Raw genomic sequence first — 27,249 nt, 5'->3', positions numbered from 1 at the left:
GAGATAGAAACATTAATGATGAGAGAGAATCATCGATCAGCTGCCTCCTGCATGCCCCACTCTGGGGATCAAGCCTGAAGCCAGGGCATGTGCCCTCACCGGGAATCCAACTGTGACCTTGTGCTTCATAGGTCGATGCTCAACCACTGAGCCTCCGGCTCTTTCCTTTCTTTTTTTAAATTTTTATTTATTTTTTACTTTTTAAAAAATATTTTTATTGATTTCAGAGAGAAAGGGAGACGGGAAGAGAGACAGAAACATCAATGATGAGAGGGAATGATTGATAGGCTGCCTCCTGCACGCCCCCCACTGGGGATTGAGCCTACAACCCGGGCATGTGCCCTTGATAGGAATCGAACCTGGGACCCTTCAGTCCGCAGGCCGACACTCTATCCACTGAACCAAACCAGCTAAGGGCTTTTTTTTTTTTTTTTAGTAAATGAGCCAAACTGGCTTGGACACTAAATGATGGAATTAAACTTATTGGTGAATATTATATTGTGCCATAATGACATTAGCTCAACATAAGCAAGGATTCGGTTCAGAAACTCCTGCTGCCCTTTGCAGGGTGAGGGGAGGGGCCTTCCGGGTCTCGGTGGTGACGGCTCCTCCTGCCTCCTGTGGACTCTCAGGTGATGGTGCGCTGGCTATCCTAAAGGGTTTGAAGCAGGGAGGCCTCTGCCTGCCCCAGGCGGGATGGGTGAGGAACAGACCACAGTTTGCCTTAGAGCCTACGCAGGTGCGGGCATGGGTAGGGCTGGGATGGGGGCTTCTCTCCCAGGGAGGCACCCCTCTGGTTCCCGGATGGGCCTCCTCACCCACGGAAAAGAGCCTCCTGCCTCCCATCCGGCCTTAGATGCCGTGTGGGGCCTGCCTGGCGAGAGGATGCCTCAGGCAGCTCCCCCTGTGGGTGACTTTGAGCACCCTGTCTTTGCAGCCTAATCAGAGGGCCTACAGGGGGAGGTCTCCCAAATGGGCCTGCAGCATTTTTGTGGCAGCCCAGCCTTCCTTGAGCATATTCTTGCCCGGGACACAGCCAGAGGCTGCCAGCATTTGGTGAACGTGAGAGCCGGTGGGGGCAGTCCTGCACTGGGGAGCTCTTGGACTCTCCCTGCCTGGCCCTCCCGACCCTGCTGACCCTGAGGGTCTCTGATGAGTGGGGTTAATCAGGTTCTTCTACTAACAGACTCACCCTCCCGTGTCATTCACGCTGGTTCTCTCAAGGGACATAGAGATGCGCTTTTGCCCCAGCTGGGTGTCCCAGGGCCACGCTGCCTGTAGAATTGCTTTGACAGTGGGAGTTGTTCCAGAATCAGGTTGACTCCTGCTCATGCACACAGGCTGCCAGCAGAGGGCACCGTCGCCCTTCTCCTCCTCCAGGCTGAGCAGCCTGGCTACAGGCGGTCTGATAAGTTAGTCCAATCACCACCTGGTGGTCCATGTGGAGGGTCGTAGGGATAACTCTTCCGTGGTTTTTACTTATGTGCTTGGAAGCACACACTTTAAGGGCCTTCCATTGCCATAAAGGACACCAGGAGGAATTCTCATGGGTGAAGTGTGGGGTGTCCATGGCGTGGCCCTGCCCCTGGTGAACTGGGAGCCCTTGGCCTATCCCCATCTGAGCCTCTGTGGGCAGGGGCTCCACATGGCAGGCAGGTCCCCTCAGGATGCTCACGTGTCTGTCTGCACCTGCCTACCTGTCGGGAACGAGAGCAGGTTGAGCATCTGGGCCCATTTCTAATTCACGTTTGGCTCCTGGTCACGATTTGATCCAAGACTTGCTTTGGCCGCATTCCAACCTTACGTGGAGATGTGTGTGTGGGCGGGGGGGGGGGGGGGCTGGGATGTGACAAGCCCTTTCCTGCCAGGGTGCCCAGATGACAGTGATCAAGCAACTCAGCCTGGATGGGGAAACATGCACAGTAGAAGCTGGCAAAGCAAGGGACTATGACGTGTGGGGACACATCCCAGGGGCCCCCTCGAAAGGCAGGGAGAAGTGACCAGTTGTGTGAGCCCGGCGTGTCCTTTTCGGGGTGTCCCTCTCCCCATCCTGTCAGTATGACACAGGTTCCACAGGTGTCCGTGGGCCGGCCTGGAGAGCTGATGCCCTCGCTGCCTTGGATTCATTCCAGAGGGAACTGGCAGTGGGAGGTGTGACCTCTGATGCCAGTAATTACAACCACAGACAGTGTCAGCCAGGGTGCTGTCAGGGGCACTTTGAGGCCGCTGGACACCCACAGGGATCAGCCCGCTGAGACACCATGCCTGGGAGGTCTCAGTCAGTCCCCGCGTCAGCCCCTGGGGAGGGGACCATTCACCCCACCAGCGTCATCGAGGTTGTCTGGGCTGTGCTGGGCCATCAGGTGAAGCTGTCTCACCCGTGTGCCGTGTGCCGTGTGCCCAGGCCCTGACTGCTCTGCTCTCCCCAGGCTACGCACACTGGAAGGGTCAGGTGCTGAACGCAGACGAGCTCCACGAGGTGTACGAAGGGCTGAAGCTGAACAACGTGAATAAATATGACTACGTGCTCACGGGTAAGGGCCCTGAGGGAGCAGGCGCTGGTACCTGCGAGCCTTGCTCCCGCTGGGATGGACTCGGGAAGTCCCAGAGCACCCCACGCCTGGCTGGTCCCTGGTCCCTGCCTCCTTCAAGGAGGGGAGGCGCATGCCACTGAGCACTTGGTCCTGTCCGTGCCAAGTCACACTGCTGGGCCCACAGTGGGGTTGCAGTGCGCATGGGGTGGGGCCAAGCGGGGTGTTGGGAAGAGGTTCGGATGAAACACCCAAGGAGGCAACACGCCTGGTACATTGGTCTTATTTATACCCACCCTGGGTTAAAAAAAAAAAGTACCCGTTTGTGTTTATATACATGGTTAAAAGTGAATGTGTTTATTATTGAAATGGACAGGACAGAAGAACATCCCCTATACACCCATCACCGAGGCTTTCTCCTTTGGGGACGTGCCCGGTGACCCTCGCGGGCTGCATTTGTTGGGGGACACTCGGTCTTCCCCCTGGCACAGGATGCTTTCCCTTTGCCGCGGTCGGTTGCTGTGAGCCTTCTGTTTTGTGAGGGTGGCCTGCTCTCCCTCCCACAGGGTACACGAGGGACAAGTCCTTCCTGGCCATGGTGGTGGACATCGTGCGGGAGCTGAAGCAGCAGAACTCCCGGCTGGTGTACGGTAGGCGCTGGGCTGTCACCTGCCGGAGTGGGGGCCCCTGGGGCCTGTGCATGGGTGTCAGGCTCCCTCTTGCATCCCAACTTCGTGGTCCACCTCCCAGCCTGTACGCGCTGCACTCGGGGTGGAAGCACCTTCACCAGGAACCTGGCATCTTTGTGGGGATGCAAGCAGGTTGTAAACTGGCTTTACCAGTGTCCGTGTGCCAAGGTCACTGCATTTGAGGTTTGTGATGCCTCCAGCCCGGGAGGGGTGGGGGTGGGTGGACACCCTAGGTGGCCCGGATGACAAAGTGGGAATTCCAGGTAATGAGTAAATGATAATGGGAGGCCATGCCTCCCCAAGCTTTTAGGTGCAGGTGAAGTTTAACAACAAATACCACGTGAAAGGCCTTGGCCGGTTTGGCTCAGTGGATAGAGCGTTGACCCGAGGACTGAAGGGTCCCGGGTTCGATTCTGGCCAAGAGCATGTACCTGGGTTACAGGCTTGATCCCTGAGCCCAGGCGGGGCATGTGTGGGAGGCAATCAATCTATATGTCTCACATCAATGTTGCTCTCTCTGTCTCTTCCCCTCCCCACTAACACTCTCTCTAAAAATCAATGGAAAAATATCCTCGAGTGAGGATTAAAAAGATAAAAAAATCCTGTGAAAGGCTCTTTGTTCCCCGGCTGCAGCCCTTGCTGATACGATGCCCTTTGTGTCTCCGCAGTGTGCGACCCGGTGATGGGTGACAAGTGGGACGGCGAAGGCTCCATGGTGAGTATGTCACGCCGGTGTGAGCGTGGTGAGCGCAGCTGTTGCTCGTGCTGAAGCAGGACACCGACCTCTGATGGACGAGGCGCTGCTCTGCGGGAGGGGGCCCTCGGTCGGAGGAGTAAGGGGTGGCAGAGAGGTTTCCCATAAAAGGGCCAGAGAGTCGGTATCTTAGGGCCACGCATCCCTGTTGTAGCCAAACCAGCCAATTTGCAGACCAACGGACATGGCTGTTTTCTGGTAAATTTCATGTACGGACACAGATTTGAATTTTCTGTCATTTCCATGTGTCACAGCGTGTTACTCTTCATTTGACGTTGCCCCCAACTATTAAAAAATGTTAAAATTGCTCTCGGCCCATGAGCCGTACACAGACAGGCAGTGGGACAGGCCGTGGCTCACTGTCGCCGTGTGGAGCCCTTTGGGTCACCACCCACTGCCTGTCTCCACGGTGGGGAGCCCGGTCTCACATGGGGTCCCCGAGCTGGACTCGAATGTTCCGGTTTCGTCTCCTCCTCTGTGTGCGTCAGCCTGTCCCTCTCTCCTTTTCCTTCAGTACGTGCCAGAGGATCTCCTTCCTGTTTACAAAGAAAAGGTTGTGCCGGTTGCAGACATTATAACTCCCAACCAGTTCGAGGCTGAGTAAGTGACCTCCCAACAGTGACAGACACAGCGCAGGAAGCGTCCCCACATCCCTTCTGTGGGTTCGGCTTCCCGGAAGGTCCTGCCTCAGGGGCGTGGAATCTGGCACCGGGGTGGGGGAAGGCCCTCCCCGAGTCGGAGCCACCTGCCCACCTGTGTGCTGGGGTGACGAGGTACCCAGGGCCGATCTGGCTTCTTTCTAGCCGTCAGCAGTAGTGTGTGGTTATTTTACTCCTGAACAGCACGAGTCTTGGGGACAGAGAGAGGGAAGAGTGCTCTGGCATGTGGCTGCCACAAGGTAGGGAGTCCATGCAGCTGACACGGGCAGTCACCCTGAGCTCTGAAACCCTCTTCCCAGATCTGAACGTGCGGTGGAAAGGCGTGTGCAGCCCTCTACCCAGTATCAAAGGGCCTTTCTTGGGTTGCACGGCCCCACCTCATGCATTGAAGAACCAGGCACTGAGGGGGTAAGGGGCGTTTCCCGGTCCTATGGTGGCAGCTAAGTGCCAAGTGGGTGAAGTTTGGCTCTGTTGGACCATCAGCTTGGTCCCCTCTGTCTTCGAGGCCACTCTTTAAAGTCGGAGTGGGGGGACTCCTGGACTCTCGGGTTCCCCTGAGCCAGGCCTGTCCATCGCCCTGAGGACCTTGGCCTTTGGTGGGCTCCCTGAATGTGCACACGAGCCACTGGCAGCTGTGACTGTGGATGCGGGTCACCTCGCTGGCCCCCTGTGCCGTGGCGTGGGTCCCTAAGGGGGCCGTGTGCTGCTGTCCTTTATGTTGTTACGTGTACACATTCACCACAGTCTGGAGCTTCAGCACACCCCGTGATGTGTGAGTTCCCGTTTAAAACTAAAGTTGACTCTTTTTTTTTTTTTTTAATATATTTTATTGATATTTTACAGAGAGGAAGGGAGAGGGATAGAGAGTTAGAAACATCGATGAGAGAGAAACATCGATCAGCTGCCTCCTGCACACCTCCTACTGGGGATGTGCCCGCAACAAAGGTACGTGCCCTTGACCGGAATCGAACCTGGGACCTTTCAGTCCGCAGGCCGACGCTCTATCCACTGAGCCAAACCGGTTTCAGCTAAAGTTGACTCTTTTTAAAAATATATTTTTATTGATTTCAGAGAGGAAGGCAGAAGGAGAAAAAGATAGAAGCATCAATAATTGAGAGAGAATCATTGATCGGCTGCCTCCTGCACACCCCCTAATGGGGATTGAGCCCGCAACATGAGCATGTTCCCTGACCGTGACCTCCTGGTTCATAGGTTGATGCCCAACCACTGAACCACCCCGGCCGGGCTTAAAGTTTACTCTTGACCGATCCCCAAACACATCATGGTGGCCACTTGGTCCGTGATGGCCAACAGGCTCTGAGTTAGTTCCCTGTGGGGATTGGTGGTTGGGGAGTGGGGGGAGGGAAGGGGGTCCAGTGCCGCTGTCGCTTTGAGAACGTTCCAGGCAGGACCCAGCAAGCAGCGTCTCACCTGTGCCTGCCTGCCTTTCAGGTTACTGACTGGCAGAAAGATCCACAGCCAGGAAGAAGCCTTAGCGGTAAGGAGACCTTGCAGGTCCTTAGTGGGACAGGTGGCCTGCTTCCTGGGGAGGGGACACGCACTCCTGTGGAGATGGGAGACAGACAACCCCAGGGGCCAGCGTCCAGCTGCCTGTCACCTAGCCTGAGGGCCAGGGGGATGCATTGTCAGTTTTCTTTCTGCCCCCGGTTGGTCACTTGCAGCTTCAGGCTTGTCAGGTTTGGGTTAACCCACTGTCTGCTTTGCTCTGGCAGGAGTTCCTGTCTGAGCTCACTGGGGCGGCCGTAACAAAGTCCCATAGCGGCGAACAGAGTGGGGAGCCTCCTCCCGCTCCGAGGCCTCCGAGCCAGATGACCTGGGGTGGGAAAGGGACGGGCATGGGTACAGGCACCCCTCGCTATGAGAACTAGAGGAAATCCACAGTGCCCTGTACGGGGGGAGTGGCAGGGGGGTGGCTGGCCTGTCCCCTGTGTGCACGTGTGTGTATATGTGAGGTGGGGGACATGTCTCCCACGGCCCACACTCAGCTCTGGAGCAGGGAGCGCCCACTCGCATGATCACAGGCACTGCTCTGAGGCAGTTGCACAAGGCAGACAGGGCCTCCTACAATTCTTAGAGAAAAGCTGAGTTAAAGCGTGGCCGCGCCTCGTGGCTCTGTGACCCGCAGCCCGAGGCCCTGGGCTGAGAGAGGAGGGACGCGGCTGCTAGGCTGTGACGGGGGAGAGCTGAATCCTAGCCCAAGGATCTGTGACTTGGAGTCCATACTGGTCCCCAGCACGAGAAGTTCCGAATGTGTGTGCACGATTCACGGTCAGCACGGGAACCTTCCCAGGCCCTCCCTCCGCGTGACCCCATGAGATGGTGTGGCTCCGCTGGCTGGCGCTGCCCACGGAAGCAGGGATGTGCCTCCTGCCTGCGATGAGGCCCTCCTGCCTCCGCCCAGGTCTCTCCAGGCCTGGCCCCTGCTCGGTTCAGCTGGTTCACTTTCCTGAGGCCCGAGTGGACCTCAGGGGGTATTTTGTGCCCTCGAGGGCAGGGAGCCTCCAGCCCCCAGCATGTTGCTGGACACACAGCAGTAGATGTTTGTTGAATAAATAAACGAGTGAGTGGCTTCCCAGAGCGGACAGGTGGTGGAGCCCAGCATTGCTTGGTGTTTGCTGTGTGTGGAGCCCAGATGAGGAAGGACAACTGGCCCAGCTGGTTGGCACCTTCCTCCAGAAGGTGGGCACCTGTAGGGTGCAGATGGGGGCTGGCAGGTGCGTGCCCTCAGACTTCAAGCCGAGTGAAGGGACAGTAGCTCTAACCTGGCAAAGCTGTCACTGGACAGCAGGGGCCGGTCAGGATGGGTTCCGGTTCTCAGCCTCTGTTGTCTCCCCTCTTCCCGCCCTTAAGCCAAACGCTGCCAGAGTGTGTGGGGGTGTGAGTGCCGCTGTGCATAGCTGTGTGGGCTCAGGGCTGAGGGGCAGGAGTGACGGCTTTCGGGAGCTCCCTGGCTGATGTGCTTGCTGTGCCTGGCAGGTGATGGACGTGCTGCATTCGATGGGCCCCGACACCGTGGTCATCACCAGCTCCGACCTCTCTTCCCCACGGGGCAGTGACTACCTGATTGTGCTGGGAAGCCAGAGGATCCGTGAGTCACAGCCGCCCCGCCCCGCCCCAGTACTGAGTCCCTTCCCTGCGGCGGGGCAGTGACTACCTGATTGTGCATCCCTTCCCTGTGGGGTAGTGACTACCTGATTGTGCATCCCCAAGTCCCATGCCCGCCCCACTCCACCCTGCCCCACCCCACTGTGCCCCAGCACTGAGCTCCCTTCCACACCTTTACTCCGCATGCCCCTTGAGGCTTCTGAGAAGGTTTGGAATCTCCTGAAGTCCTGTCACCCCCACCCCCAATCCTGAGAAAGATGAGACTTAAAACAAAATGAGGAAGGATTCCATGAATCAGGTGCAGTGGAGCATGGGGAGCTGCCACCTCCCCCATGGTCGCCAAGCAGCCCTCGACATCCTTGATGGGGCCGGCGCATGAGGATAACGTGCCGACTTAACCTCTGGGGTCACAGGAAACAACCCTACCGGAGCCAGGCTCTCGGGGAACCAGGGGTCCACACGCCTGACCTCCCCAGAGCTGGGGCTGGGCTGACCTCACTTCGTGCTCTGATTGCTCATTGTTTCATCCTGCGAGTGCCACCGGGGTGGTGTGCTCCACAGAGCGCTAAAGTGACAGGGGGCTGGGTCACTCCCACTGCCCCAGAGAGCAGCGTCTCACGGCTCCCTCCGCATCTGTGTGCAGGAGCACATGCACTCACACACTCGCAGCTGCTCATTCACAAGCTCACACTCACGCTTGCACACATGCTCACACACTTCAGTAAGTTCACATAGTCCCTACAGCTCTAGGCGCCATGGTTACTCAGGCTGCCTCCACAGATCACACAGTCCGGCCCCTCATCAGCTGCGCAGTCCCCCCACGCCTGTGGTCAGCTGGGGCTCCCATGTTTCACTTGCTCCGCTGTGGGGTACTGGGGGCTCCAGGTGGGCCCTGAGCCCAGGGGTCGGTCGGAGTGAGCCTCCGTGGGTGACATGACCCTTCCGCGTGCAGTGCAGGGGCTGAGCGGGCAGGAAGGCAGGCTGGGGCCCTGGGCTGGCCCTCTGCTGGTGAGGGTCTGGGGTCCCAGCGGGCCATGCTGTCTCCCAGGGCACCCCGATGGCTCCGTGGCGATAGAGCGCATCCGCATGGACATTCACAAGGTGGACGCCGTCTTTGTAGGCACCGGGGACCTGTTTGCCGCCATGCTCCTGGCGTGGACACACAAGCACCCCAATAATCTCAAGGTCAGCAGGGCATGCCCCTCCTGCCCCGTTGACCCCTTCATCTCCGTGGGGAGTGGTTATGTCCCTCCAGAGCACTGGAGGGTGTGAGGATTCCGTAGCTTTCGTTTCCACGTCCTGCCCCACATCTGGTTGAGTCACAGCCCCACCCCTGCTCAGCGTCTCTCTCTCTCTCGTTCCCAAGCAGGGTGCCAGGCCCAGTGCAGGGTGCCAGGCCCAGCGCAGGGAAGCCTGTGTCAGCAGAAATCTGAGGGCTCTGGCTCAGGACTGAGGTGTGCAGCCTCGGTATCAGGGAGCCTCTGTCAGCAGAGCAGTCAGTGCGAGTGCGTCCTCAAATGTAGTCACTGGGCTGGTTTGGTAAACTGGGGTGTGGGGGTTTTCCGTGCGCTCTGTGGTCCAGCTCAGGGACCCCAGGCGTGCTCTTTGACCTCCTGCTGTCATATTGTTGTGTCTGATGCCCCATCAGCTGGCAGCCAGGCCTGTCCTCCATCAGGAATGTTATAGAAACGTCGTCAGGTGGGTGAGGCCTGCTGCCCCCTGAATGTGGGAAGGGCAGACTTCTGTCTCGTGGGGTCCACTCAAGGAAAGAACAATTCGGAGCTCAGGATCTGGAAACGGATTCCTCTAAGGCTGTCGGCAGAGCTCCTGGAGGGGCCCCGTCTCCCCTGGGGCCCAGGCCTTCCCAGCACATCCGGACCCTGTGTTTGTGCAATGCAAGGCTTGCCCTGGGTTCCACCCCTCTCACCCATCGAAGCCAAAATGTGCCATCCCCTGGCTGGTTTCACACCCTCCTGCTCCCCCGAAGGCCAGCCTGCTGAGAGTGCAGACCTGCCAGTAATTGGCAGCAGCGGGAGCGCCATCTGTCCAGGCAGTGGCATCGTGGTGCCCAGAGGAGGGCTCGCTGCTGGGCCTCTGAAGGCCGAGTTGGTTTAGGAGGGGCCCTGGGCCCCGGAGTCGGGGAGGCAGTTCTGTTTGCTTCCCCGGCACCTGCAGAGCCCCGAGTCTGACTGTGAGCAATGACTTTGGCCGACCTTGGGGCACAAGTTCTTTCCCGTGTAGATTCTTTATACTTAATTCATCCCAGAAACACTAAGCATCTACTACGTGCCAGGCAATATGGATGGCCCTGCGTCACAGCCCCTCCCCAGAGCTGTCTGGTCCAGAGGGGGGCAGGTTAGTGATGCAGGCACCTGCTTAGCTCTGTTATTCTCCGGGGGGAAGGCCCAGCTAGTTGGGCGAGCATGTGCTGGCCAAGCCAGTGCCCTGGTGACTCCGGGTGGAGACAGTGCCCTCGCAGGCAGCTGTGGGCAGCACAGTGAGTGGACGGTCTCGAGGTAGCCGGGCACAGTGGTCCCTCCTCCCCACAGATGGCCTGTGAGAAGACCGTGTCAGCCATGCACCACGTTCTGCAGCGGACCATCAAGTGTGCGAAAGGTACCACCGCAGGCCCGTGGGCGCCTTTGCGATCCTGAGAGCCTTCTGCTTTGGGGCCTCAGGCAGAGCAGTGGGAGGGGGAGAGGTGGCACCTGCACAACTGTGAATGGGGTCCCCGGGGCTTCTGCTGTCCCCCTGGCCTGGCCTTTAGGAATGGGGGCAGTGGACTGCAGCCCGGAGCTCCCCTCCGACTGGGAACTCCGAGGCGGTCTCCCTGCTCTGCCCCGATGCTCACGCACTGTCTGTTCTGTAGCCCAGGCTGGGGAAGGACAGAAGCCCAGCCCGGCCCTGCTGGAGCTGAGGATGGTCCAGAGCAAAAGGGACATCGAGAACCCGGAGATTGTCGTCCAGGCCACAGTGCTGTGAGGGCTGCTGCGCCCACCTGCGGGCGCAGCGCCGGTGTCTCCGTCGTCATCCCTGTGAAAAATGTAACGTCTGCCTTAGAGCTGTGACCGAAACTCGGTATTTTTTTCCTTTTGTGAGTGTCCAGCATCCACTGGTCTTAATTGTGAAAATGTGCCAGTCATGCTTTTTAACAATAACACAGTGATCGCAGAAATTTGTAATTTGGAGACCCAGCCCCCCTTTCCCACGAAGGCTCCTGGGCCTCCCTGAAAACCAGCTCTGTGGTCCTCCCCTTGGGGGCGTCCTCCCCAGCTGGGGGCGGGGGCATGGTGGGAGGGGCTGCTGCCCGCAGAGGGTCAGGTGGGCTCCCACCACTGAGTTGCCCCCTGTGCACCGTGGCCGGGCCGTGGCGGGGCGGTGTCTGTGTGTCTCTGAGAACGAGTGTGGTGTCCCCATTCGCACTGGACGAATTACGCCAAGTACCTTTCTTGTCATCCTGACCTCTCCCTCCTGGCTCCTGCTTCAGGAGTTTGTTTCTTACGTTGCTGCTCGGTGGGTCCCTGGGCATTTCCGATGTCCCGCTCTGTTTCACCATATGGACAGGTCAGTGCCGGTGGCCCAGACGCACACAGGTGTGCACAGTCCCTTTGACGGGGACCTTCCAGGAAAATTCAAGTCCACAGATCTCACGAGTATCAGCGGGACCGCCTGTCCTCTATCAGGAACATTATAGAAACGTCGTCAAGTGGGTGAGGCCTGCTGCCCACAAGTGTCTTTAGGCACCAGCTGCACGAGGCGCAGGGATGCCAGGAAAGGGACGGCTGGTGCGGGGCTGAGGGGTCGGGGAGATGCCACATGGGCTCCTTCTGGAAAACTCACCGAGTTGGTGACACGACAGCGTAAGCACTGCGTGTGCCACCGGCTGCTGGTGACGAGTGCACCGCGCCAGGGCGTTAGCGTGCAGACAGGTGCGGGCGCAGAGCTGGTCTCCTGCTCCACAGCCGACACGTTTCAGCCCGAGGCCCTGACACCAGTCCAGTTGTCCACTGCCAGCGTGACCTCCTTGGCTCCACTTGTCCAGAGTTTTGGGGTACCCTAGGCTTGGCTGAGGGCAGGGTGCCCATCTTGAAGACTCAGCCTGCCTGGATCTCCGCCCCCTGCCACCAATACCCCGCCCCCACTCGGAGCCCACAGCCTGGAGGGGAGACACAGGACGTGGGGCCCCCTGTGGCTCCTGGGAAAGCAAACTCTCCGAGGCCAGCCCTTGTGCCCGCGGTTCCGTGCCCACAGGGAGGGCCCGCACAACTCCTCAGTAGTACGTTCTTCAGTTTGTAGAAAATGCCCGAAAAAGAAGAGAGGCCCTTCTCCATTGAACTCCCGGCACCACTGCACGGTCTTTCTTCCCCACTGTGACTTCTGAATGTCTAACTCTCACGCTGTCGTGCTCACGATGGCCCGTGCTCAGGGTCAGGGCGCTGTGTCCCTGGTTCCTGGTTCCAAGCACCAGGCTCCTCTGAGCCCCGGGGCGGAGCCTGGCCTCCTGGTCCCTGCAGGGCCCAAAGGACCAGGAGGAGGAAGGATGGCCCACAGCCTGGCGGGGTGCAGCCTCCCCGACAGGGTGCTCACAGGGACCAGCCCAAGTCACCCAGGGCCCTGGGTGTGTGTAGCACATTTAATGGGAAATACTGCCACTGCCAAGTAGAGCTGGGGAGATGGCCAACAAGAAGCTTTTTTTATTTCAATATTGAGAGCCGGTGTAGGGCTGGGCAAGGAACCAGGGGTGCCTGTCCTCCACAAGATGGCAGAAACCCACCGGGCAGGCACGGTGTGGGGTGCTGGGCTTGTTCCTTGTGTGCCGGGAACTTGAAGGGAAGCTCGCGCTCCGCGAACCCTGTTCGAGTCTCGGCTCTTTGGTTTTATTTCAGAGGCTTGGCCCCACGTTAGGGCTCATTCTCTTACTTCCCTACATTCTACAGAGAATGATGGGATTCACTCCTCCTTAAAGCTTCTGTAGGACCACGGACTCGGGTGCCACCGGAGGCTTGCCCTTCGGCTGTAAAGCCCTGACCACGAGCAGGCAGGGAGCCCCGACCACGAGGAGACGGAGGCGGGCTGAGCTGTCTGTACTGCGATCAGGAACTTGGGGACCCGGGAGCCTCTGCAGAGTGTGGGGCTCCGTGGGAGGCCGAGCCCCACATTCCCAGGCCCATGTTGCTGAGCCCGTGCTGTCTGGGCTCGTCTGCACACGCACACGCTCCATGTCATGCTGACGGCAGAGGCCCCGGGCTGCCCATGTGTAGAATTTCCCAACCTTGGTTCCTGGCAGTAGTTTTTGATACAAGTTGGGTCCAAATTAGAATTGATCTTTGTTTTTACTTTGCTTAGCTTAGCAACATGCAAAATGATGGTAATTTATGTTAAGGTGGAAGATTGTTGTCGGAGTGCAGATTTCAAGACTTTCCAGTGTTTCAAACCTTCTCCTGTAGACCTTAAAGATGAATTCCAAACGGTGATTCCCTTTTCGAATCAGTCTTAAATCATTGCCAAGTCCTGCTGAGGTGATTGTGTTAGTCTGCGTTACTTTTGCAATATATGTCAGTGATTGTAAAATGATGCTTTGCTTGTCGTCCTATTCTTACACTTGTTAGAACCGATTTTTAAAACGTTTAATTTTCTATTGGCCTGAGCCTAGCTTGGTGCACCTGCTCTGAGTAAGGGGAGGGTGTTTTAGTGTTGAACCCAGGCCAGAGGGTGGGGCAGGCTGGGATTACAGGATGCCCGGGGAACCGTGTTCACTCCTCTGGTGACATGTACACAAAAGGAGGGAAACCTATTCTGACCGCTGGACCGCCACTGTGCGCACACCCTCTCCTTGTCCTTCCTGCCCTTGGATGGGATCACCTACCTGCCTGGGGCGTCGGGTCCACACCTGTGTGAATCAGACACACCATGTGACTGTACTGTACTCGGTGGGAGAATAGCCAGGAATCCGTGTCTTCCTTCTCTGCCGCCCACCTAGTCCCTTGGACCTCCTTCACCCACCTCTCTCCCTGGAGCCCCCCATCAGTCCCTACCCGGGCTAGAAGGAGGGGAGGGGAGTTTGTGACTGAGCAGAGTGGAGTATGTGCAGATGGGGACGTTGTGAGTGAGGCCTGGCTCTCTGAGTCTGGGTGGGAGCCAGGTGGCCCTGGACTCAATTGTCTCCACCAACAGAGCAGTGGGATGGAGCTTGCCTGTTTTTATACCACATTGGGGTTCCCTTCTCATCATCCTCTGAGACTCTTGTGTTAGGGCTCCCTGGAGAGCCAGCTCCTGTGTCCCTGGAGGGAGCGTGTCAGGTGTACAAGCAGAGTGGCCCCTCAGAAGGACCCCAAGCCCTGGAGAAGATGGCTCTGGGAGGCCAGGCCCATCGCCTGAAGCCAGGGAAGCCTTAAACTGTGGCCCAGTTGGTCTGGATAGACGTCATTCCCCCAGGAGACCTCCTACTGCCTGCAGTTCTCCCGTGAGCGCAGTGATTGAGGGCCGGCACATGTGCGGCCTTGGCCTGTGGCAGCGTTGGTGTGTGTGTGCTGCAGTTGGCCGCTTTGTGACAGGTGCAGAATCGGGTAGCTGGCAGGTGTGTAGGTGAGAAGAACAGCATGAGATCCTGTGTTTTTACAGAGACCCTTGTCCTGGTGATGGGAGGTGTAGATTCTGATTTCAGAATCCAGCCACACATTTCCAGTCTCTGCCAGCAGGGGGACACAGTGAGCGCAGAGGGAGAGGGTGGTGGGCTGGGAGGGGTCTGGGCCCCACCTTGGTAGATGGCAAACATCAGCCCTGCTTCTGAGGAGTGTTTCTTCAGTGTATAAATCTCTGTCTGGTGATGGGAACCAGGCTTTGCATTCTGTGGTGACGCACAGGAGGGGGCCCTGCGTGTGTCCCATCCCCCGCTGTGCTCCGAGGCTCCTCCCAGCATCACCCATCACCGCTGTCTGGAAGCCCCCACTCGGGGTTCTCGTAGTGCATGTGTCTTCTTGTGGACGTCTGCACCTTATTCTCGGTGCAAAGTGTTTTCTTTAACTGATTAAAAAACAATGTCTTACAAACCACATTCCTGCCTTTCATTTGAGATTTGAGCTCACCACACAATGTGTTCATTCTGTTTGTAAGACAGAACTCAGTGAATACTGTCAGGTCTGACTTAGGGGATATTTTAAAGCTATATTAGCGGGGGGCTCTTCCTAGAATTGTCTTTTTAAATGCTGGCAGAGGAAACGGGTCTTTTAAAAGCGTTTCCGCTGTCCAAGCCACGCGGAGCCTGTGCTGCAGCGAGGCCTCTACCAGCGTCACTGTGGTCATGGTGAACGGAGCCCCAGCCTGCCGCCTCGCCTCCGCCCCAGCCCACCACCACGACGGGAAGGTTCTGATCTTCGTGCGGCAGGAAGCCCATTCTGCAGGAGGCTCCTTTCCGAGGCTGTGGGGCGCTCGCCGTGGCTGGGACATCGTGGCCTGCAGGTCAGCCGCTGGAGAGCGAGGGCCAGCCCTTCCCAGTGGCACCACCCGAGCCCGCACTGCCAGCCCTGTCCTGGTAATGGAGGTGTAGATGTTAGCATTTAGGGAACTGGAAAGGAATTCCGATTTCCATGTGGACCGGGTGGTGTTTTGAATGTTTTAAGCTTATAGCTGTGCACCTGCTAATCTAGAGCTGTAGTTGGCATTTGAATCAATGATTGCAAAACCGGCCCAGCAGGACGGAGCTACTGACTGGGAGCCCAGCCGACGCTGCCCTTGGCCTTCCAGGAAAGGAGCTTGGATCCGGAGGCTTCTCGGGGGGTGTGGTCAGCCGGGGAGCGAAGCACAGACCCCGGGTCCAGCTGTGAGGGGACGATCTCTGTGAGATTCAGACAGTGGCTGCATTGGCCCCGCGGTGACCAGCCCTGCCCACTGTGAGAGTGGGCACGTGTTTGTAAGTGTAAAACGCAGCTCACCATTGTAGAGGCCTGTCTGTGTGCTGCTCCTGTTGACTTATGATTCTCCACAAATAAATATTTTCATGCAATCGTGGTGAAGCGTGAGGAATTCTTCTCCACAGGATTCCCTTTTGTTAATCATCAGTGCAGTGCCTACGCTGCGTTAACAAGCCGTGGTCGCTGCTCTCCCTTCAACATCTCCCTCTTTGAAAATATATATATATCTATATAATAATAAAAGGGTAATATGGTAATTAGACCGGACGTCATTCCGGATGGCCTTCCTGATGAAGGCAGGGCCAGAGGGCAGCCAGCCTGGTCCTGGGTGCCTGCAGGCAGCCCGAGGGAAGCCATCCTGGGCAGGGGGAAGCACTGCAGGAGGTTCGCTGGCCAGCCCTGCCCCCTATTGGGGTTGGGGGATGCAATCAGGGATGGGCTGGCTGGGGGGAGGGGCTGCGGGCCTATTGTGGGGCGGGCTGATCGGGTGTGGGGCTGGCGGGGGCAGGAGGGAAGGGAGAGGGCATTTGGCTGGCAGCCCTGCTCTTGATCAGGGTGGGAGAGTCAGATCAGGGGCAGGCTGGCAGGGGGGAGGGGCCGTGAGGTTGGCCGGCCGACCCCGTTCCCTGATCAGGCCAGTTCACTGGCCATAGTGGGCGTCATAGCGACTGGTCATTATGGTTGTTATGGCTATTACGGTCACTGGCTTTTTATATATATAGATATTTAATATCTATATCCTATCTAATAAAAGAGAAACATGCAAATTGACCATACCTCTGCTACATTCACAAGCCACGCCCACCAGCCAATCAGGAGCGAGTATGCAAATTAACCCAACAAATATGGAGGTGGCCACGGAGCTGGAGCAAGCAGGAGGCTTGGGTTGCCCCCAGTGATGGAGGAAGCCAAGCTTCCCGCCCACCCTGGCCAGCCATGGCCTCTGCTCAAGGCTACAAAGTTTCAATTATAGAAGATAAATAAATCCCAGATACCAGGGTCTCTGCTTGAGTCGCTGGGGGCATGGCAGGCCTGCAAACGACCACAGGCCCCTAGCCCAGCCGCCCCACGCCCCAAGGGAACCCCCACTCTGATCCAGGGCACCCTTCAGGGCAAACCAGCCGGCCCCTACCCATGCACCAGGCCTCTAGCCTATCTAATAAAAGAGTAATATGCAAATTGACCATCACTCCAACACACAAAGATGGCTGCCCCCATGTGGTCAAAGATCCTGCCCCCATGTGGACACAAGATGGCCACCACAAGATGGCCAGCAGGGGAGGGCAGTTGGGAGGGACCAGACCTGTAAGGGAGGGCAGTTGTGGGTGATCAGGCCAGCAGGGGAGGGCAGTTGGGAGGGACCAGGCCTGCAAGGGAGGGCAGTTGGGGGTGATCAAGCCTGCAGGGGAGGGCAGTTAGGGGTGACCAAGCCGGCAGAGGAGGGAAGTTGGGGGCGACCAGGCCTGCAGGGAAAGGCAGTTGGGAGGGACCCAGGCCTGCAGGGGAGGGCAGTTAAGGGTGACCAGGCCTGCAGGGGAGGGCAGTTGTGGGGGACCCAGGCCTGCAGAGGAGGGCAGTTAGGGGCAATCAGGCTGGCAGGGGAGCAGTTAGGCATCAATCAGGAAGGCAGGCAGGTGGGCATTTGGGAGCCAGCAGCCCTGGATTGTGAGAGGGATGTCCGACTGCCCGTTTAGGCCTGATCCTACTGGCCCCTATTGGAGAGGGTGCAGGCTGGGCTGAGTGACACACCCCCCCGTGCACTAATTTCATGCACTGGGCCTCTAGTGTGTGTGTGTGTGTGTGTGTGTGTGTGTGTGTGTGTATTGATTTCAGAGAGGAAGGAAGAGGGAGAGAGAGATAGAAACATCAATGATGAGAATCATCGATTGGCTGCCTCCTGCATGCCCCCACCACTGGGGATGGAGCCTGTAACCTGGGCATGAGCCCTGACCGGGAATCAAACTGATCTCCTGGTTCATAGGTCGATGCTCAACCACTGAGCCATGCTGGGGAGGCAAACATCTCCCTCTTAAAGAAAGGGCCTGCCCTGCCCTGCCCTGCCCTGCTCACCGTGGTCCAAGTCCCCTCCCTGCCAACACACTCTGGTGTCCTACCCACTCAGGGTTCCTGCAAGACCTGCCCTGGGATCAGGGGGGTGGGGCTCCCTTTCTTGGCCCATCCCTGCTAGATTCAGAGGATAATCTCTGGTCATTGATCAGGTGTCACTGCCCCTTCTGGGTTCCAATTCCTTCACACCTGGGTGGGGACAGCTCCGGTCCTACTAGCCAAGCAGGTACTATACACCCTCCCACATCTTTGTAGATAAATCCTCAGGTCATCCCCAAGTAACAGGCTTTATGAGAAAGGCACCTGTCTCTGCCTCTCAAACCCACTATGACCGCCCTGTGCTGCTCAGCTGTTCCTGCCTGGACAGCTGGAGAATTAGGGCCCGTGACTCTCAAGGGTGGGCGGGTCCCTTGATCGCTGTCTTCTTGGTGCTGGGGAAATGGAAGGCACTGACCATTGACTTGAGTGCTTAGTAAAAGGGATGGGGTGTCAGCACCCCAGGGGGGACATGGAGGGAAGGGGCACTATTACCAGCTTAGCCTGAAGGGCTAACTGGCAGGCCAAGTACCAGAATCTAAAAAGCATCCTGTAAAAGGGAGGTCACTGCCAGGAGACCCCAGGTGGTCCCTGGGGAACGAATGGTGAGGGCGTCCCCACAGGTCAGCACCCAGAGCCCAGGGTGGGCAGAGGAGAGGCTGGGCCTGGTGGGCAGATGGAAGAGCTCAAGCCCAGCATTTGTTCCCCAAATCCTCTGCCAAAGGGTTCCCCCAGACTGGCTCTGGTTTCCTGTCTTGTGCTATGTTTTTAGTGAGGTGAAATTCACAGGAAGTACACTTAAGTATCTTCAACTGCACAGCCCAGGGCATTTGTACCTCCCAGCGTTGTGTAACTGTCACCTCTTTTTTAAAAAAAATGTATTTTATTGATTTTTTTTTACAGAGAGGAAGGGAGAGGGATAGAGAGTTAGAAACATCGATCAGCTGCCTCCTGCACACCCCGGATTGGGGATGTGCCTGCAACCAAAGTACATGCCCTTGACCGGAATCGAACCTGGGACCCTTCAGTCCGTAGGCCGACGCTCTATCCACTGAGCCAAACCGGTTAGGGCTGTCACCTCTTTCCTGTCACAGATGCCTCATCACCCTGGCACAACCCACACCCATTAAGCAATCCCCCATTAATCAGGCAGAGCAGGGCATGGCTGTCAGCTCTGCTTAGCACCCTAAATGCCATCTCCCCCACCGGTCCCGGAAAGTCCCCAGGTGGGAACTGTGTTCGGTCTTCTGTTCAGTGCAAAATTGCTTGACTCTAAGAGGGTGTCATGAAAGCTTTATTCTTCCAGTTCATGGAGGGACGGGGACGCACACAGCTCACTATGCAGATTTCTCACTGCCGCTCTCCAGGCTCCGCATGCTCACCATCCCGCCCTTCCACGCTCCTCATGACCTCAGGACGCAGACAGCCTGACCGTGGCACAAAACGCCACACACCCCCGGGGAGCCAAGTGGGGCTCAGGAATGTCAGACTGACATTAACCCTCAGGAACACACACTGAGTGGCCAGATTATTATGACCACCTGACGTTTGTAGGCAAATTAGCAGTACACTGCATCATATGGGATATGGAAGCTGAACGACTGTTCAAACACCATTGCTGTCTGCAGTTACCAAGATAAAACGTCTCCAATTCGCACAGGAACACAAGGATTGTACAGTTGAGCATTGGAAAAAAGTCATGTGGTCCAATGAATCACATTTCCAGTTGCATCATGCAGATGGCAGAGTGAGAATTTCGCGGAAACAGCATGAAAGCATGCACCCCACATGCATGAGTACAACCCTTCAAGCTGGTGGGGGCAGTGTTATGGTTTGGGGCATGTTTTCCTGGCATGATTTGGGCCCTTTAATTCGTGTGGAATAACGTCTGAATACCATACCTAAGTATCGTTGCTGATCAAGTTCATCCTATCATGTTGATGGCGTATCCCAATGGAGATGGCTTCTTCCAACAAGACAATGCACCATGCCATGGTGCTCGTATTGTGCAGGAGTGGTTTCAAGAACATGAGGGAGACTTTACCTTGCTTAGGTGGCCCCCACAATCACCAGTTCTCAATCCAATTGAGCATTTGTGGGACGAAGTTAAAAGAGCCGTCAGGCAGCTGGTTCCACAACCATCAAATCTCACAGAACTGGACAGTGCTATTCATCAGGCATGGTGTCAGATTCCTCGCATCACCTTTCAACATCTTGTGGAGTCAATGCCAAGAAGAATCGCCGCAGTATTGAAGGCAAAAGGTGTCCCAATGAAGAACTGATGGGGTGGTCATAATAATCTGGCCACTCAGTGTGTGTTCAGTGCATGAATTTGTGCATGGGTGGGGTCCGGCCAGCCTGGCCAGGGGGAGGGGACATGGGCGGTTGGCCGGCCTGCCTGCTGGTCGAACCCCTGGTCAAGGGGACAATTTGCATATTAGCCTTTTATTATATAGGATATACACTGAGTGGCCAGATTATTATGCGTTCAGAGATCATAATAATCTGGCCACTCTGTGTATTCTACCTTGACCCTGAGCCACACAGATAGAAATCTCACCAAACTGTCATTACTCTTATGATGTCAGGGGCACTCTTTAATTCTATTTCACACAAACACGGGGCAAACCAACCAGGTACTGGCTGCACTGATGGGCAGGACCCCTGTTCAAACAGGCAGGCCCTCCCAGATGCTCAGGCTTTGAGCAGGTGCTGCACAGCCCCCCAGGCCGCCAGTGCTCAGGGCAGCTGCACAGCAGGTTTGCACAACACTCTGGTCCCTGCTGCTACGGAAACAGTGTGACTGTCTGAGCACATCTAGAACTCATGGTCTAGAATCGCGTTTCCTCGAATCTTTTTACTTCTGGGGGGCAACCGAGGCCTGGAGATAGGGTGCAGAGTCCAGGCAGCAGGGTGCAGAGCTGTAGTTGGAACAGACTCCTGGGGCCCTGGGTCTACCACCCACTTGCTGGGACCTGGGGCAACCCCACTGGGCTCTCCTCCTCAGGTGGAGGGGTGGCTCAGGCTGGCACGTGGCCGTGAAAGACCTTTGTAAACACGTCCGGACACGTCCATATGGTGGTTATGGTTTCAGATAAAGAAAAAAATCCACAACAAAGGAAATTTGCAAAAACTTAAAAATGTATTTATTTAGAGATCACCTAAGCCCTCTTGGAAAGCAATTTAAGATCATTGATTGGGAGGAAAATCACGCTATTACAGTCAGAAGCAGAGACACCAGATTGGTGCAGAGCAGCCCCTCCATCGAAAGTGGCACAGCACAGAGACGTCGCTCATTTATGACCCCGGCACGCGAACACGTGACAGAGAACCACGTGGCAAAGGTTCAGTTCAAAATCCAGAACTAGAAATAGGTCAGCTCGTCCTGCTTGGTCTTGTTGGTCTGATAATCGTGCAAGGCCAAGGCCTTGTTTTCATGAGGGAGACTTTCAAACACTCGAATGTGCACGAAGTCATCATCTTCAACTTGAACCTGCAAAGAGAGAGTCGAGTGAGGGGGGCAGGTGCTGCCTCTGACCCCAAGTCCCTGTGCCTGGCAGACTGTGTGAAAAAGGTCCCGAGAGCCTGGAGGCCGAGTCCCTTCAAGGCATCAGCAACTAGGGTGGTGACGTTCCCATCTTCCTCCTTCGGGCGCAGCAGACGCCCATCACCCCAGCCAGCACCCTTGGCACGCTACATTCGCTCCTCAGAGCCCTTAGTTGCCTGAAAGGCTCAGTCCTCTCCTCCATGGAGGCCTGCATGAGTGCATGCACACTCATTTATTTTATTATTTTAAAAACGTTTTTATTGATTTTGAGAGAGAAAGAGAGAGGGAGAGATACATCGATGTGAGAGAGACACATCGACTGATTAGCTCCTGCATGTGCCTCAACTGAGGCCAGGGATCGAACCTGCAACCCAGGTACCCGCCCTTAACCAGGAATCAAACCCGAGGCCCTTTGGTGTGCAGGCTGATGCTCTATCCATTGAGCCACACCAGCCAGGGCTACAGGAACCCCCTTAAGCACCCCTGTCTTGGCCCCTAGAGGTCCTCCCTCCCCTCACGTCTGCATGAGCTCCCCTGTAGCTGATACTCCACCTTGATGAAGTAGTTAGTCCCCGCGACCAGCTGGCTCTTGTACTCTGTGGCCTTGAAAGTGGGGTACTTCTTGTTTTCCTTCTCCTCCAGCTGGGACTTCACCTAGGGGGCAGGAAAGAGGGGAAACCAGTGACTTCCTTTCTGCAAGAGTGACTGACACGGGAGCTGCGGGCTCATGTCAGATGTTACAAACTGACCTCTAAGGCCCGCCCTTTACAGATTATTCCTGGCAATGCAGGACCAAGCATGTCAAACACATGGCCGGCCCGAGGCATGTTTCTCACCAGCCGCACGTTTGACATGCTTGTGACTGTTCGCGCTAATGATAAAGTGCAGCAAACAATTCCTTAATTCCACCGAAGTTACAAAGGTATGATTTCAGCATCTCACTTGCCCTTTCTTTTCTAGGTGCGGGAAGTTTTTTTATCTTCATCATTATGACACTACCTACAAGTTTATACCCTGCTTTTCTTTTTTACTTAAGACAAACAATTCATTTGAACACTGTATATAATTTCTAATGACTCTTTTAAAATGAAAAACTTAAAAGTTTACAATTTTAAACTAAAGTTAATTTTAATTTTAGATTTAATCTTCCATCTTATAGATGTGCCTGAACCCTCTTAACTTTCCCCTCCTGGGCCCTGAGGCTGTTCCTAAGTTCTTTTGAAGCAGATGAGGCAGCAGAGAAAGTGCTTTGCAGGTAAAGGTGTTTCCTGCATTTTTAGGTCATTTCCTGAGGATGCCATGCCTTTGGGCAGATGCTGATCCTGATCTGAGTCTCCAACAGGAATCAAACTTTGGGTTCAATCCTGTCTCCCGGGATCTTGGCCTCTTATTAACGGAGTATATTCATGGAGGAAGGAGAGAGCAGGTTTGTTTGTTTTTCTTTTTCTTTTTTTTTTTTTAAATGTATTTTATTGATTTTTTACAGAGAGGAAGGGAGAGGGATAGAGAGTTAGAAACATCGATGAGAGAGAAACATCGATCAGCTGCCTCCTGCACACTCCCCACCGGGTATGTGCCAGCAACCAAGGTACATGCCCTTGACCGGCATCGAACCTGGGACCCTTGAGTCCGCAGGCCGACGCTCTATCCACTGAGCCAAACCGGTTAGGGCTGTTTGTTTTTCTTACTGTAAAATCAAACCTGGTTGCAAGGTCTCTGGCTGCTCTCTAGACTACCTGGTAGGCACTGGAGCATGCTGACTTTGGCTGGAGTGACTAGACTCGGTGTAGAAAGTTAAGAGGACTTTCCTTAACGCAGCTGCAGGAAGCCGGTGAGCTGTGGGAGCCGAGGGGGATGACTCTCATGACATGCCAGTGAGTCACTGGCCAATGGAACAAAGGCTGCATGGCCGCCCTGCGCCGTCAGGGAGGGGCCTCAACTAGGGATAAGAAAGGAGGGGGAATGGAGTCAGCGGCTAAGGACAGGAGGGAGGGTCAGGAAGGGAGAAGGCAGGCCCCTCCTGCCGCTCCTCTGCCCTCTGCATGCGGCCGGCAGGGTTCTCACTGCAGGCCTACCTGTCTCGGTGCTTACCTGTCCTGCAAGGTGCCATGTTTGGTCTGCAGGGATCTGACCCTGCAGACCGTGGACAAGCCTAAGGGGATGAGTGACACACACAAACCCACAGGGGAGTCTGGGAAGGAATCGCTTCCCTCTTGGCCTGTTTCAGGAGTGGAGGCAGGAAAGCAAGGAATGGTGAGACAACCCAAATGTAGGCGATGGGACTGGCCCTGCCCGTGGTGACGGTTCACTGATTTACTGTTGGCCAGGAGAAAGGTGGGCTGTGCTAGAGCCGAGGCGAGCATGAAAGGCCTGGGGATGGTTAGGAAGTTGCCAGTGACTAGCCCTCAAGGGGCCAGGAGACAGCAGAGGGCCAGGGAAGGCCAAGGTTGGGACTGGTGGGTGCTACTTGAGGAGGCTGAGCCAGAATTTGGGACTCTGACATCCTTCTGGCCAGGGCTCCCTCTCTGACCTCTGTTCTCCTCACCTGCAGCCCAGAGAGCTTGGGGAGGAGTCAGTACAGGAGGCAGCAAGACGCTGTCCCTGCCCTGCCCTCTAGGAGCCACAGGCAAAGCCCCGCCCTCAAGAACTGCCTCCCAGCGGCAATGGTGACTGCCCTCTTGTCACTTTCAAGGGACCCACACCACATTAAGGAACCCCGAGACAGCAACCCCTCTCCTGAGGGAGCTGATGCACATTCCAAGTTCAGGAAGTGAGGAATTCCTTAGGCCTGGGAAACCGGGAACCGCAGCAGAGGCTGGGCTCCGGGAGGGAGCCGTGTGGGAGAGGAACCCTGCCCAAGCTGGCTCCCTTCGCAGTCTCTACAAATTCCTCAATTTCAAAGTCTCATGGGACTGACTCACCACGCTTTACTGTGGTCAGATGGTCTACCACCTGAGCAAAGGGAGCGGGGTGGGGGGAGGGGCACTATCGGGTTAGGGAAGGAGCAGGTTTGTTTGACTTTGTGTCGTCTCAGAACCTGAGCCTTCCTGTGGCCCCACCATCTCACCTTCCCCAGAACCTTCGGTGAAGGCACCCCAGTGATGCCCACTTTACAGAAGAGAAAACTGAGGCACAGGAGTCAAGCACTGCCCAGGGTCTGAACCAGGCTCTGCCTCTGCATCCCAGCCTGGTTTCTGGTTCTTTTTCTTTCTTTTTTTTTTTTTTAACATTTACTTGGAGATGACTTCAAACTTACACAAGGAGTACTGGAATAAGGAAGGGTAGAAGTTTAGGACCCCTGCATACCCTTCCCCAGGTTCACTGACCGCTAACTTCCATCGCACCTGCTCTATCTCCCGGTCCCTCGGATTCCCCCCTGAACCGCCCGAGGACAAACACACCAGGCCCTTCCCTCTAAGCCTCGGCGCGCAGTGCCCAGAAGCCGAGGCCCGGGGTTCATGTCTCAGCGTCAAGAATCTCCGCGGCCCGGCGGGCGCTGCCCCTCTGCGGACAGGGCGGGACCCGACCCGGCCTCGGGAGGACCCGACCCGGCCTCGGGAGGACCCGGGCCGCCTACCTTGTCGGCGATGGCCTGGATCTCGGCCGTGGCGGGCCGGGTGGCGGAGGTCCCACCGCACATCATCCTGGTAGCGCTCGTGGCGGAGCAGCGGGCACGGAGGTGGGAGCAGCGAGCACAGAGGAGCAGCAGGCACGGAAGAGCAGCGGGCACAGAGCAACGGCCTGCGAGTGCGATTAGCAGCGAAGACAGAGCGAGTGGTTAGCTGCGAGCACGGCCCTCCGTCTTAAGTCCGCCGGTCAGGTGACGCGGGGCGGAACCACGCGGGGGCGGGGAGGAGGGCGGTCCGGTGGGAGGGGCGGGGCGCCCACGCCGGTTAAGGGTGGGGTGGAGTGTGGGTGGGGTCGGAGTGCGGGGCGTCCAGTGAGGTAGGGCGGGGGGAGCTGGGTGAGGGACGGGCGCCTTGCACAATCTGGTACCCCAGGAGGGCGCCGCCTGGGGACCACTGGCGTGTGCTGCAGTGCGTGTACCATGTTTGGTGTTGGTCTTACTGGCCTCGGAGACACGCTGGGGACCAATCGGCTCTGCACGCCTCCAAAATGTGCCACTTTTGCCTAAACCGGTTTGGCTCAGTGGATAGAGCGTCGGCCTGCGGACTGGGGGGTCCCAGGTTCGATTCAGGTCTAGAGCACATACGTTGGTTGCGGGCACATCCCCAGTAGGCAGCTGATCGATGTTTCTAACTCTCTATCCTTCTCCCTTCCTCTCTGTAAAAAATCAATAAAATATATTTAAAAAAAAACAAACAAAATGTGCCACTTTCGCAGGTTGATTATGTTGAGCAGAGGGCAATCAAGACCCAGCCATTGGGGTGGGGAGAACTTTCCCCTCTCCCTTCATAGCATTTAGGTAAGGCCCTGGCCCGTGTGGCTCAGTCCTTTGTAGCTTTCTCCTGTGCACCAAAGGGTCGTGGGTTCAACTTCGGGTTCCATATCCCCCGTGGGGCCCTAAACTGGAGACAACTGATCAATGTTTCTCTTTCACATTGATGTTTCTCTCTTGCTCTCCCTCTCCCTTCCTCTCTCTAAAATAAAGGGGGGGGGGACAAAAAATAAAATGATTATATTAAAATCATGTAGGTAGGGAGCCTGGTCCAGAAAGAGAGCAAAGATCAGAGGTAATTTATTTTTAAATGTGAGGCTCACCTGCATGGCAGGGCAGACAACTGGTTACCAAACATCTGCTCTTCCCATCTTCCTGCGATTTGTCCTGCTCCCCTTTGAAGCTGAGACTACGACCTCCGCTGCTACACTGCCTGCAGGACAGGTACCAGGTGGGAGAGACCCAGAGATGAGTGGGAGCGGGACCTCAGAGTCCCCAAGAGCAGTAGGGAGAGAAGTCTGTGCTCCAGAAGTAGCTGGGGGACAGAGACGGCCAGGACATCCTGGAGTCCAGGACCAGGCCCTGCCTGGCCTCACTCCCCAGTGCATTGGACTGCTTTGCACTTCTCATCTGCAGGACCTGGTCCAGCACCCAGCTTGCACCAGCCAGGCTGGAGGTCACCAACGTGTGACCCAGGGACATAGTGAAGGGCTGATGTGTGTGAGCAGAGGAGGCACACAGGAGTCCAGTGATGAGATGCCTCCCAGGGCCTCAGGTTGGAGAGGGAGTAGCATTCCAGCGGCACCCTCTTTCCCACTCCAGGGCTGCACCTCAGGGGATGCTGGGCCTCTCCCACCACTGGGTGCTGACTGCAGGAGCAGGCCCAGCCTTGCCTTCTGTAGGGCTCAGTGTGGAACCTCAATGGGAGTGGCCCATGAGCAGGTAAGTGGGAGAGGCAAGCTTTTCTGGTACCTGCCAGGGAGGAGCCTGGTTTGTAATTCAAGGAAGGGTGGGAGGCCAGGTGTGGAGGGCAAGGAGAGACCCCTACAATCCAGTCATAATTGAATGACTGAATGAATGAATGTGTGAATGAAAAAGGGGCTACATAGCAGACCGGACAAGCTCTGGGCGCTGCATGGTGAGCCTGAAAGTAACCACAAAGGTGACTCAATCATAAATTCCTAGCTGGGCAGGTCATGCGGGTAATCACATCCCACACCTATAGCTTCCTGGTAAAAGATCAATCTTTACCTTAAACAAGCCCTGCCCATTGTTCTTATGCATCTAGGAAAGATACCTTTGATAAGTCAGGGTGAATTTCTTTTCCAAACCCCTTGAAGGCATAACCACACTGGCACTGTTGTGGAGCAAGCGCGAGTGAACAACCACTGGAGTCCAGACCAAATTAACATTTAGGGAGCCTTTATTAGCCAGCCGGCGACTACTTTGCCTTTCTCCATGCAGGGAGTCCAGAGAGCAGCCCCTACCCTTTGTGCAGGACCACTTTTAAGCACATTAACCACATCCTGTT

The 27,249-nt window shown here is 56.3% G+C and overlaps 2 protein-coding genes across 2 annotated transcripts in view; one reads left to right on the top strand and one right to left on the bottom strand.

The window, feature by feature from the left end:
* PDXK (pyridoxal kinase) overlaps positions 1-15,766 on the top strand; it is a 29,673-nt gene extending 13,907 nt beyond the window's left edge. Inside the window, exons 3-11 of the mRNA XM_080656891.1 lie at positions 2,430-2,534; positions 3,098-3,181; positions 3,889-3,935; positions 4,489-4,574; positions 6,086-6,131; positions 7,631-7,742; positions 8,808-8,944; positions 10,309-10,375; positions 10,629-15,766. Of these exons, the coding sequence (XP_080513017.1) occupies positions 2,430-2,534; positions 3,098-3,181; positions 3,889-3,935; positions 4,489-4,574; positions 6,086-6,131; positions 7,631-7,742; positions 8,808-8,944; positions 10,309-10,375; positions 10,629-10,741 (797 nt within the window). The 3' untranslated portion in view covers positions 10,742-15,766. The remainder of the gene's footprint in view (positions 1-2,429; positions 2,535-3,097; positions 3,182-3,888; positions 3,936-4,488; positions 4,575-6,085; positions 6,132-7,630; positions 7,743-8,807; positions 8,945-10,308; positions 10,376-10,628) is intronic.
* Positions 15,767-20,895: 5,129 nt separating this feature from the next.
* On the bottom strand, positions 20,896-25,326 carry CSTB (cystatin B). Its single transcript, XM_080655501.1, has 3 exons — positions 24,897-25,326; positions 21,872-21,973; positions 20,896-21,265 (listed from the first exon to the last, which is right to left on the bottom strand). The coding sequence occupies exons 1-3, from the start codon at positions 24,960-24,962 to the stop codon at positions 21,137-21,139; spliced, it is 297 nt and encodes a 98-aa protein (XP_080511627.1). The 5' UTR covers positions 24,963-25,326; the 3' UTR covers positions 20,896-21,136.
* Positions 25,327-27,249: the final 1,923 nt, after the last annotated feature.

Source organism: Plecotus auritus (genome assembly GCF_963455305.1).
Source record: "Plecotus auritus genome assembly, chromosome: 2".
Classification (NCBI taxonomy): domain Eukaryota; kingdom Metazoa; phylum Chordata; class Mammalia; order Chiroptera; family Vespertilionidae; genus Plecotus; species Plecotus auritus.
The sequence above is the reverse complement of the archived record's forward strand: the minus strand, read 5'-3'. Positions and strand labels throughout refer to the sequence as shown.

What these genes read in the sequence shown, in the direction of transcription:
- CSTB (XM_080655501.1), bottom strand. Translation starts at nt 24,962, where the DNA reads ATGATGTGCGGTGGGACCTCCGCCACCCGGCCCGCCACGGCCGAGATC. An exon ending in TCCAGGCCATCGCCGACAAG is followed by an intron (nt 21,974 to 24,896) that starts GTAGGCGGCCCG and finishes CCTGCCCCCTAG; the next exon opens with GTGAAGTCCCAGCTGGAGGA. An exon ending in GGACTAACTACTTCATCAAG is followed by an intron (nt 21,266 to 21,871) that starts GTGGAGTATCAG and finishes CTCTCTTTGCAG; the next exon opens with GTTCAAGTTGAAGATGATGA.